This window comes from Salminus brasiliensis, chromosome 1 (genome assembly GCF_030463535.1).
Source record: "Salminus brasiliensis chromosome 1, fSalBra1.hap2, whole genome shotgun sequence".
NCBI classification, from domain to species: Eukaryota; Metazoa; Chordata; class Actinopteri; order Characiformes; family Bryconidae; genus Salminus; species Salminus brasiliensis.
In genome coordinates this window covers 79,182,506-79,194,543 of record NC_132878.1, presented here as the reverse complement: position 1 = coordinate 79,194,543, position 12,038 = coordinate 79,182,506, and the positions used below count along the sequence as shown (strand labels likewise).

Sequence of the window (12,038 nt, the reverse complement as noted above, 5' to 3'; positions counted from 1 at the left end):
ATACACAGAGTTGCCAGTTTAATATGTACACCTAGCTTGTTACTCTCTGTTGCTCATCAGTTACTGTACAATCTATCAGCCAGCTTTAAGGCTCTATGATTTCTGTGAGGTGGGGAACATGGACAGAATCACTGAATAGATTTGATCAAGGAAATGCGTGAAATTTGGAGATTTGAGGTATATCACAAGACCGCTGAACATGTTATACATATTGTCTCCTAGTTCTAGGAGTTAAAGGTGCTGTGTATGATCATAATGAATAAACTTTTGATTCAACTTTTGATTCAGCGAATGTTTCCTCACGGTTTGCTAGCTAAGCAGTTTGCACGCTGGAAAAATGTCTTCATAATCAGCCCTGGCTCTGAAAATGGGAAACACAAAGTGGCTTGGACCAAGAAACTCAACTCTATTCCAGCCAATCAGCAACAGGGGGCTTCTGCATGTGCACAGGACATGGGGAAGGGAAGGGACAAGGGCAGAGAAACATGTAAAAATTGGTGAGCCCTTTTGGCGGTGAAGAGAACTCCTAACGCTGAAAGGCTTGAAAAGGCATTACAGAAATAGGTCAGTCTTGTGTTGTTTGCAAATGTTTGTGATGGATAATCACAACTGGTTTGCTTTGCAACAGCGATGGTAGCATCAGTTTGCTAACCCACACCATGCCTTAATTCACTGAAGGGATGGGTGTCTTTGTTTTGCTGTTAAGTTCAAACATCAATAGTTGTTCTGCTGAATTGTATATAGCGGCTGTAACGAACACTATTCTTTGTATTTTTCCTGCTGTGCTTCTGTGTACATCACAAAGTACAAGTTGCCTTCTTACTCAAATTACAGCTTCACCTTAATTGGTGTTGCAGTTACATTCAGGTACCGTTTAAAGGTGCCCTAGAAAGGAAAACCGTATTTTCCTTGGTTTAATACATTTGAGTACATGAAAGTGACATACTGTGAACGCCAAACGCTGTAGTCTTCCCTTCAAAGACAAATCCAGTACCAGGCATTGTGATCTCTGCTATTCCTGTACCATTTACTACACGTAATAACCTTCCTCCCTAATTTTAGATAGCTAATTACTCAACCCACTTGTTAGTACTATCCCCATCACATATAATGCTCAATGACGTGAATTCAGATGAATATGTGCATGAATCAAATCCTGCTTCATGTCCATTTTCTATCCTAAAGTATGAGTGCTAATAGCTAATAGTACCCCCTCTTATGGAGATTGTGTAGCAACTTAGACTTTTGTGAAGTTGCTAAAGAATTATACTTAGATATTTCAGTGTTTATTTAACATAAAAAATGCTTTTACTTGTCTATTAATGGAGTAGGGCCTCCGAAGGGATGTCACTAAGCAGATATCTCATTTTGGTGGTGGACCATTCTCAGCACAGCACAGACACGGTCATAGTAGCAGAAGTTAGTGGGTGTTGCGGGAGGTGGTGGTGTTCGCCATTATGCTACACCATCCCTTGTAGGTGTAAAATTAAATACTATAGCCCATCTTTTTCCACGCACAATTTCTGTGGGGTCATCTTTTAGCCCTTGCGTTAACACTACTGTTGGCTGGAAATTTCTGATAGGCCATGCACCACTGTACCTGGTATACAAGTGCCACGCCCACCCTCACGCCTCCTCTCCAGTATAGTGTTGCTGAGCTGACAGTGCTCTACCATTCAAATATTATATTATTATTTGTTGGTGGTGATATGATGAGGTGAGGCAATTCTCACTCATGGATGGGGTAGAATGTGATTTATAAACTGCAGAGCAACAAATGGGCTGTAATTGTATGCCTATGAAACTGGCAACTCTGTGTATGGGGTAATACTGAATTCTTTCTGATAAACACAAAGCAAAAAGGAAGGTGGATGTGTGGGTTTGTGTGTGTACTCAAGGCAGCCTCACCTTCAGTGACTGAGCTGTGTCAGGGTCCGTATCATGGTAAAGGATGACATTGTTGGCCATGTCAAAACTCTCACGCACCCCCAGATGGTAGAAGAGCGAAGGTTGTCTGAACACATCACTCATGTCCACAACTGCAATGTCTGAAAAACAGGGTGGTGGTGATCAGTGTATGACGATTTTTTTCTTTCATCATGAACAGCGCAACAAAGGAGGAACTCCGGGTTGTTCCCCAGCCCCAAGCTTACAAGTGCCATGTCATGCATCAAGTTCCATGATGGAGAATGGATGACATTTTTAGCACGCCCTGGTGAGCTCATGTGGTAAATGATCCCTGGGGTTATCAATTACAGCTGGCTTAATGTTTGCTCGTAGAACTGTGTCCTTTATCAGCATGTCCCGGCTTGGCATTCGGGGTGAGACAGCAAAATTTTAACATGATACTTGATAATGCATCATGTTACATGCAAATGTTTGGATACCCCTGGTCATAATTTTGATTGTTGAATGTTAGGTTATGGTCTCCTAAAAGCCTACAGTTAAATATGTAACATTCTTTATGAAAAAAAATAAGATCAGTGTATTATAGTTTGTGCAATTTTAGAGTAAGTAAAAGGAAAGGTCCACCATGCAAAAAAATAAAATAAATAAATAAAATAATAATAAATAAATAAATAAAAATCAGGCAGCCTAAGAGATTTCACTCCGACTTTTACCAAGATCTCAGACCTAAAATACCTTGTTAGGGTTATGACTCGTTCAAAATTATTGTTGGGAAAGTTTGGGTGACGCAAAGCTTTGTAAATACTGCTCAAACACTGTCCCAACAATCAAAAACGCAGATTTCGGAGTAGTGGTGCACTGTTTTATTGTGCAGCAGCACCCGCACAAATATGATCTTCATTACAGAGTCATCTGAAGAAACCCTTTCCTGCATCCTGACCAGACAATTCAACCCTAGAAGGTTATAAAAGATGCACTAAACAAGCCTGATGCATTTTGGAAAATTGTCCTGTGTGCTGAAGAAGTTAAAATAGAACAATTTGGCGGAGACAGGCAAAGGTATGTTTGGAGAGACGGTGCAGAAGTTAATAAAAAGAACAGCTTTTAAGCACAGGGTGGATCGACCATGCTTTGGGATCGGGTTGCAGCCAGTGACACTGAGAACATTTAAACTGGTAGAGGGAAGAACAGATTAAATACCAGCAAACTCTGGAAGCAAGCACCTCACAATGGCCTCTACAACAGGACAAAGATCCTAAACACACCTCAGATTTGTTGAGTTGAGTTCAGGACTACCTCAAGAGTTGCAAGCTGTAGGTTTTGCCATGGCCCTCACAGTTGCCAGACCTAAACATCAGCAAAAATCTGTGGATAGACCTCAAAAGAGCAGTCCATGAAGATGGCCCAAGAATCTCACAGACATAGAAGCCTTTTCAAAAACTGAAGATCCTTAGCTGGCTACAAGAAGCATTTATGAGCTGGAATACTTGCCAAAGGGGGTGTTGCTAAGCACTGATCATGCAGGGTGACGAAGAAGGAAACTTTTAAGAATTGCATTATCTTTAACTTTATGCATTCTGGCTAGATCCAATTAAACAGGATGAATTACAGTCACTTTTTTTTTAAAAAAAAGGTCTTGATTACAGTTGGTCAGTGTTTTATAGTGTTGACGTTATCGATGGCATGTTTAGATGAGTATTGTGAGGAGAAAAAAAAATATTATAACAAAAAATGACTGTCATATTGCCCACTCCTACTTAAAATGTCATATTTGAAATGGAGAAATTTACATATAACCCATGGAAGTGACTAAGAATAAGCAGTTTTAAATATTACGCTTATCGTTTCATTATCAGGAGACACTACCACGTGTCATGTTACCAATTGTTCACCTGCTTACTGTTAAAGCAAATAAGGCCTTAACAGGAACAAAAGACTTTAAAACCACATCCAGAGGGTGCACATCTGCTAACAGCAGGACAACTGACTCAAATCCTGAGTCGTGTGCTTTCTGTGGATGCAGGTGGCCATATTGTCCCTGCATTTGCTTTATTAAAGGCACATCAAGCTTAAAATGTCTCGGATTGGTGGAAGCACCATGTTGGAGAGAGAGGACTACTACACTGGCACCTGTTTATGATCAAATTAGGGAAGAGAAATGAAGAAACCAAACAGTCCTGAAATGAGTTAGTCAAAGGTCTTTGCACACCATTACTCATTCAATTTTGCATGTGCATGTGCTTGTATGTCGCAACCCTGTTCCCTCAAAACCAACTCAACCCCCAGAGGCGGTGATTTCAAGTCCCCACAGGAGTGCAATACTGCAGAAAGCTCTGCAGAAGAGAAGTGCAGGTCATGGCATGCCTGTTCACACAGCACCACAGTGGTATCCACCAGAAATGCACAGAAAAGGTGTCTTTTTTGCAGCTTTTTAAGCTGTACGAATACAATATACAGCATAAAAACTACTGTTGTCAAAGCTCTGATATTTTTATTCATATGAAAAAGATACACACATTAACCCAGTACAACCCTCATATGTGGTGTGCTGAGGACAACGCTGAATTTGTACTGATTAGTCCAAAATTATATACTTTGGGGTAGTTATACTTTGGAGCAACATCCATATATGCTTTTTTTTTTTTTTTTTACATGCATCTGTTATATGTTTACTTAGTTTTAAAAAATCTAATAAATAATAATAAAAAAAACTAAAAAAAAAAAAAATCATTTAATTTCCTCCCTCTGAAGCAAGTTACCTTGCTATTAGCTAGCTAGATTCAGTCAGCCCTGCTGTGTACTTTATAATATGATATACTAAAAAATGAGTAGTTATGTAATATTAAAATGAAAACTTATATGTATTCCCCATAAAATAGTAGCCACATTGATAAAACCTGGTTTTTAGACGTGTTTAGATGGATTTCCTCACACTTCCTCGGCGGTAGGAACTCTAAACTGTGCAGACATTTGTCTGGGGACCCCAGTCCCTCAGCTCTACACCCACCTGCATCGTAGAAGGTGTCCAGCACGGAGGTTTCTCCAAAGTCCAGCCGACCAAAAGTGACAGTGGTGAGGATGGCACTCTCGGCGTCGCAGGCTCTCTGAAGACACTGCAGAGCTCCGGACTCGGGGCTGTTGGCCGCCACCGCCTTCAGCCCGTCGTTGAGCACGTAAACGGCGCGGAGGGAGCGCTGCTTGCTCAAGGGGCTGGGGCTGCTCACCTCCGCTCTCTCCGCGGCTGCCATGGACATGCTGGCGGCGTGGTCCCCTCCTCCTCCTCCGCCGCCGCCGCCGCCGCCTAAACCTCCACTCTCGCCGGAAGGTTGGTTCGTTACGACTTCCATAGCGCCAAACACTTCTCCTGCCTGCTCTATTTCTAAACTCTTTACCTCGCCTTGGTTGACAGACGCTGACTAACCGGAGCGAGCAGCCGTCTGCCGTTCCTGTCCAGCGACTTACGCTTAATTAAGTCAAGGCTCATCACTAAGGTTAGCCGAGCAGGTAACTTCAGCTCAGGTGAGTTAGCGCGAGCTACGCTAGGACGGAGCGACTGGTTGTGTTAACCTGCAGTTAGCTAGCTAGCTTATTGAGTTCGTTAAAATAATAACTTTGTAAATGAGTATTTTTTTTTTAATGAGTGACTGACTTAATGGCCGGTGTTTTTCGCCTCAGACTTTGAATCACATTATTATTATTATTATTATTTTTTTTTTCTTTTTCTTTTTTTGTTACAGAAAAAAAGGAGAAGTAAAGACGGTGAAGAAAGACGTTAATTCTCGAATAATTCCTCGCACAGACCACTGAGCCCTTCACTAATGCATTTTGCTCTAATGTCGCGTCTAACGTCGTCCCCTCTCTGAATAGCCCGAGTCCGTCGGTGCGGTCAGTCCCCCAGCAGTGCAGGAGACACCCCGTGTTCAGACCCGCTCGGCGCGGTTGGCTAAAAGTATAGCTATAAAAGTTGCCTGCTTTCTCAGGCGCTCTGGAAACCGGGGACAGTTATTTCACAGTCCCGTGTACACAGTCCTGAACTGCCCCGGCAGCTCCAGCAAAGCACCGTGTCCGTAAAGCCTGCGACTCCCGCACGAAACCCCTCAAACTGGTGTCTCGAGCAGACGCTCCAGCTGGGAGGCTCTGCTCTGCATGGACGCTAACGATCTGACACACGATACCTGGACCATATCCCCGGCCTGAGGCTCCTCCTGTTACGGCCTGCTACCTTGTTTGACATCAGTAAAAGGCCGGCGTTTGCACAGTTTACGCAAAAGTCTCTCTGCACTACCACACACACCCAGTTTATGAAGAAAACATGATGAAAAGTTGAAGTCGAAACTGAAGTTGCTCAACTCCCATGTAGCGTAGCGTTGCAGAAAGTGGAAGGTTCACTACTTGTCTCGCCTCCATCTACACATGTCCCAATATTTGTGGACACCCCTTTAATTGAGCACATTCAGCTACTTTTAAGTACTGACACAAATGTGCAGATGCCCACATCCAACCTGTCTAGTCCCTGTAGAGAAGCACTGCCAATAGAATAGGACTCTCAGCAGCAGATAAACATGAACCTGTTGGCGCTGTGCCTAATGCCAGGCTTGGGCTAGAGGGGTATGAAGCCCCCCAGCATTGAGATGTGGAGCAGTGGAACTGGGTTCTTGGGATGGGGTGGGGTGGTGATCACCCAACATTCTGACCTCACTAAAGCACCTCTCGCTGAATGCAATTAAATCCTCACAGCAATGCTCCAAAATCTAGTAGTAGGAGGAAGCGTTCACTGGACAGCAGAGCCAGTTACCCCAACAAAAGCATGCTGAAATATCCCTGATTTCAGGGGACACAATGAACGAGCGAGCATGTGTCCCAATACTTTTGTCTATGTGCAGGCGACCTGATAGTAGCTCAGCAGCTAGTCAAAAGTGAAGGGTTCACAGTTGTTCGGTGGGAATATATTAAGTATTTGGACAGTCTCTTGACAATGAAGCTGAACCTAACTTCTTCTTCTGACTTTTCCATTCCACCTTAAATGTTGCAGCAGTAACATTGGGCCTGTACGTGTAACTACTTGAGCATTTAAGGCGGCATGGAAATTCAAATAAGAAGCTGGAGAGTATGAAGAGAACTTCAATCCAATTTCTGTCTTTTCCAAACATTTTTGTTGAAAAACTTTAATTGTGTGCATCCATACAGGGGGGATTTTTTATGTACCAATGTCTGTAGTTTCTGTATACATCTTTTGCTGGTTTTGTATCACTGAATACTAATATCCATTCTTTATCCCACTTTACATTAATTTGCATGTATGTGCATTCAGCTGATGCTCTTGTTCAGTTACTAGACTAGACATTTGAGTCGTGTTACACAGGTGAAGTGAATGTAGCGTTAGGAGTCTCACCCTGGTAAAGCAGTGTTGTTACCCACTACACTACACCATTTAAAAGGTTGATTTTATTGTTTTGAGCAGAATTAAAATGTTCATAGCCTCTAAAAGCTAGATACAAATAAGTCAGCTCAGGGTGTTAAGGCAAAATAGTCCACAAACGTTTTTATTTTTTTTAACCATAATGAACATTACCTGTAACATCTTAGAAGTAGGGATGCATTAAATATTTAGCAACTGAAAACAGAAAAAAGGCTGAAAAAGTTAAAAGACTTAATAATTTATACTGAACAAAGAAAGTTTTGATACAGGCGATCAAATTGCAACCAGCGTGGATTGATGCGCTCGATGTAAACACAGCAAACATGTGAACTGTGTGGACGCATTTAAAGTCTTAGAGAATGACCCAAGAATGGCCATTTGCAGTCATTTCATTTATGCAATGGTAACCATAAAAAAGTGGCAAAATTAATGAAATTACTGAAAATCTTGAAAATAGCGTTTGATATTAGGTATGTGGCCAAATGTCTCTTTCTGTTCGGGTTCAGCCAGAAATGTTCATTTCAGTGCATCCCTACTTAGAAGACACATGTAGATTCAGTGGTTGTTTTAAAGAGTGAAATAAAGTGCTGTATTTGTGTTGTAGACGTCGCATCCCCTGATTTCTCTCACCACCAATGTGGAAAAATCTGTAAGTTTGTATGTTTCCACACAATGACCCATTTTACACCAAACCACTCTGAATGACTGTTTACTTCTCAACTCCTGAGTTATGCAGACATGTTGGACAATCAATAGAATTCACCCTAATGTAATTAGACGTTTCCCTTTGCAAGATTTTTCCTTAATTATTTTATTTTACTTTAGAAAAGAATTTGTTTAATACTGCCAGTCACATTAAAATAGGTCACACTCATGTTTTGTCTGCGTGGCTGATGGTAGCACTTCTTGCTTTCAAACATCAGCACTTTACTTTAGACTAAAGAGGGAACAATACCACACTTTCTTTTTAGATTTACCGATAATGAAACTTGGTATCGGCAGAAGTCATTTTTCATTTTTTAAAAAAGCTATTTTTAATGGAAGCACTTAAGATGACCATCTAAAAGTAGGCCATCATGCTCAAATTACTCAAACACCACTACCCCCACAGGACGAATTACACAGCAAAGAACATGACATAACCCAGTGAGTGTGTGCGCTGTGGCAAGCTAGATTGGTTACAGACTGGATCAAATCCCCCCCCCACGACCTGATCCAGCATTTTCAGCCTGAAAAAGTCACCTGCTATTGAATTTATGCCATCTTTGCTTTAGACGTATGGTCCTACATAAACTTTCCTTTCTCAGTAGGCAAAGCTTCTGGTCATGTGACATCCACCGCCTTGCGTTCTCCATGTCTCATATGATCTCTACCTGACCTGTTGACTCATATGCTTAGCATATAAGTCAACCTCCCCGGCTGTTCTGGCTCTGCTCTGCAGGGAGACATAGCCATCTGCAGGCCTCACTGGGCAGCAGCAAGGCCACCAAAACCTACATTAACAGAGCCAATACAATAAAGAGCAATGAGCTGTTAAGGGTTCACCTAAGCGTGTATGTGTGTTTCTGAGATTTGGGGAAAGAGTGCATAGGGGGCTGTGTTTTGATGTTCATTATTCGTGCGTTTTTGTGATTTATGAGGCAGGACTGGGTGATCTATTAGTCTCCAGTGTGTGAACTCTGAATGAACCTAAACCAACACATTAAACCTGCCTACACATATCTGACCTTTGCTAGCTTATACAACCTTCCTCCGATGTCTAAAAATCTAAAAGTCTTAAAGGCACACTTCAGTGGTTTTCAACCTAATCGCCATCCGCTGCTTCAGTAGCATATAATAATTATTTTAACATTTCGCCCAATTACTGAAAGTAAATGGACAGCTGTTTAAACACTGTGCCTTTGGCTTTTATAATAAGTACAGGAATATGATTGTCTGTGGTAATCTAACCTATAGCACAGTCACCCTTTAACACCAGAAGGGCATTACTGCTGTGGCTTAAGCCAGTTTTCAATGCTCTCAGATCAGAGTGTATCTTTTTCATCTCAGGTCTTCCTGTATTTAAATCTTTGTTGTAAGACCTCAGTCTGAATTCTAGGATGAAACCCATCTATGTGCTACAGATCCTTTTGGTATATTCTTTTTTTTTTTTTTAATAAAATTTTCACACATAAATGCATTTTAGTACATTAAAATATAAAAGTATGTATAGAAGACTTTCTCAAAAGAAGTAACAGCATCAAGAAAACAAAACGTGAGTTTTCTCATTGTCGTCACGGACGAAAAAGACAGAAAGAAAAGACAAGTTTCCAATATTCCAAAATAAAGAAGGCCTCGGTGTGGGGTTGCCGCGGTAACTGCAAGAGACGTGCCGTTAGACCTGCCCACAAGAATAATGAAAACGGAAAAACAAAACAAAAAAAGGCCACGAAGGTGAGGCGAAAAGAGAAAGGAACTGAAGGTGAGCCATACTGAAGTCAAACACCAGTTTCTCCTTCAATGTCGCTTATGCACTGAGTTACTCTACGGAAAGCAGTACCACCAAAGCTCGTCAGGGCGACTGTTTACTCCCCGATGTAAAATAGTTCTGTGGACCAGCCAGTCATCGTGGCCCAGAAGTCCTAGCTCACATGACCCACTGTGAGGCCAACACCCAGGCACTGTGTCTGTGCACTCAGTCCATGCATTACATGAAAAGCTTTATTTACTAAAAAAAAAAAAAAGGAATAAAATAAAATAACAGACCAACAAAAATAGTGAAGGCTGAAGTAGGGGGGGGGCAGTTGTTTGTTTTCTCTATGCTGTTGTTCTTGGGTGTTTTTGTTCATTTCTTTCTTTTGGCACAGATTCGTTTGGCTGGGGTTCGGCTTCGAGCATCAACGAAACGTTGGTGATGTACATCCAGCGCAAAGCAGGTTCATTTGGACAGAAGTTTCTTTATGTGTTCTACCTCCATCTGAAACACACAGATAAGACAGAAAAGTTACCTAGACAGCTCCAATACTGCACATCCATAATCAGTGCCGGCCCAAGCCCCCCCCCAATACCAGCACCTCAGTACAAGATGCTTCATCATTTCACAGGGAGAGAGATATTATGCAATTCGCTGAAGTGCCCGGGCCTTTATCGACCACCCAAGCATTTGCCCAACAGTGGCAGCAGCCAACAGCAGAAACTGATTAACCGAGTATTGGTGTGCCAACTATGAATGTGAATTCATATAAAAAAAAATCGCTTTTACCTGTGTAATACTATTTTTTAAAATTATTATTATATGTTATTTTTTTAAATATGTATTTTTATCATGATATCTTGCTGCTCTTGGGGGCCCCCTGGTGGCACTGGGGCCCTAAGCGGCCACGTAGTTTGAGTATGCCTTGGGCCGACTCTGTCCATAATTACAGGATCGTCTTTGGCCGATTCTCCATTAACTCTGCTTAGGATTAGGTAAGAACTTTGCTATTAAACTACAAAGAGGTGTGATATGATTCCTAGTCACCTGCAGAGATAAGCGAATCCTCTTCTCATCGTCCAGCTCGCTCACCAACTGCTTCATCTCTTGTCTGGGAAAGAAGGGGGAAAAACACAGCGGTGTTAGAATGCAGGTCGGAAGACTTGCAAGCATAGCTGGAGTTTTGGACTGAGCAGAGATGCAGTGCAGCAGTTTCTGGTGTGTCTGTGTGTGTTTGTTAAAATTAAGAACATAAATAACACAGCGTCGCCCACAGCACAAACACTCCGCCTATACCCTCAAAGAAATGTGATATCTTTAATGAATCTCTCCAGCCCTCCCTCCTTCTATCCAAACACCCCCCTTCCTACTTGTGCTGGCTCTTCATCAGCTCCACGGTGGCCCGCAGCTCTCGGAGCTGGGTTTTAAGCTCATCCAGCGTGGGACCCTGCTCGCCCTTTCCCTTGGCCTCTGAGGAGGGGGAGTGGGGCCTCAGGGCAGCGCTGCCAGCCTGGGCAGGGTGGAGGGGGCCGCCGCTGGGGCTGGAAGACGAAGGGAGGACAGAGGGCTTGGGGGGCAGAGAGCTCTTCTCAGGGACCTGTAGATAAAGATATCCACAAAGATTAAAACCCCAGGTTGTCTGTAAACAGCTACACTTGCTCGTATGCTGCCATCATGTGCTATCGGACGTATCGTAACTACCTGTGAACCTCCTTTCAAGGTGTAATATTATACTGTAGTATATCATAAAGGCTAGATTAGCATATCAAACCGATTTGGCTAGTATATACGACTACCATATTGTCCATTTTCTTGTGTCATCAGAATCTGAACCATCTGATCAGCACGCAAAAGCAGCATTAGAGTAATGTGGCTCTTTCTGGCCTAAGTCAGTATTGCTCCCTCCATTGGGCCTCAGTCTCCGCGTGTTAGTGAGTGTTGTCTTGGGTGCCCCCGTGTGGTAGACTGAGGGTTGTGCATGCAAAAATAAAAAGGAAAGGAGAACACAACAAAGGGCAGGTAAGGAGTGGGTGTGCTGGAAGGGGAAGGGGCTTACTGTTATGACAGGCACTGCCTTGGGCATCTTCCTGGAGTTGTCAAGAGATTTGGGAGTGAATGAGTCCTGCTCCTCCTTTCCCTTCTCCCTCTCTCTCCGCTCCTCCTCCGGAGAGGGGGAGTCCAGGAGGTCAGGACTGGAGAGAGAGGACTGACAGGGAGAGACAGAGAGAGCAGATAGTCACAGATAACCCACAGACAGGC

General features: G+C 42.7%; 2 protein-coding genes across 6 annotated transcripts in view; both read right to left on the bottom strand.

Annotated features, from left to right (window-relative positions):
- The window catches only part of map3k15 (mitogen-activated protein kinase kinase kinase 15), a 41,097-nt gene extending 35,842 nt beyond the window's left edge, over positions 1–5,255 (bottom strand). Inside the window, exons 1-2 of the mRNA XM_072658193.1 lie at positions 4,916–5,255; positions 1,909–2,048 (exon numbers count right to left, since the gene is read on the bottom strand). Of these exons, the coding sequence (XP_072514294.1) occupies positions 1,909–2,048; positions 4,916–5,255 (480 nt within the window). The remainder of the gene's footprint in view (positions 1–1,908; positions 2,049–4,915) is intronic.
- A 2,078-nt stretch (positions 5,256–7,333) lies between these two features.
- The window catches only part of sh3kbp1 (SH3-domain kinase binding protein 1), an 87,089-nt gene continuing 82,384 nt past the window's right edge, over positions 7,334–12,038 (bottom strand). For 4 of the 5 annotated variants that reach the window (XM_072690225.1, XM_072690233.1, XM_072690217.1 and 1 more), the window contains 4 exons: positions 11,836–11,985; positions 11,150–11,376; positions 10,827–10,890; positions 7,334–10,283 (listed from right to left, as the gene is read on the bottom strand). In XM_072690225.1, coding sequence (XP_072546326.1) covers positions 10,245–10,283; positions 10,827–10,890; positions 11,150–11,376; positions 11,836–11,985 — 480 coding nt within the window. In that variant the 3' untranslated portion in view covers positions 7,334–10,244. Of the gene's footprint in view, positions 10,284–10,826; positions 10,891–11,149; positions 11,377–11,835; positions 11,986–12,038 lie in introns of those variants that run through there. The other variant, XM_072690250.1, reaches the window with a different exon arrangement.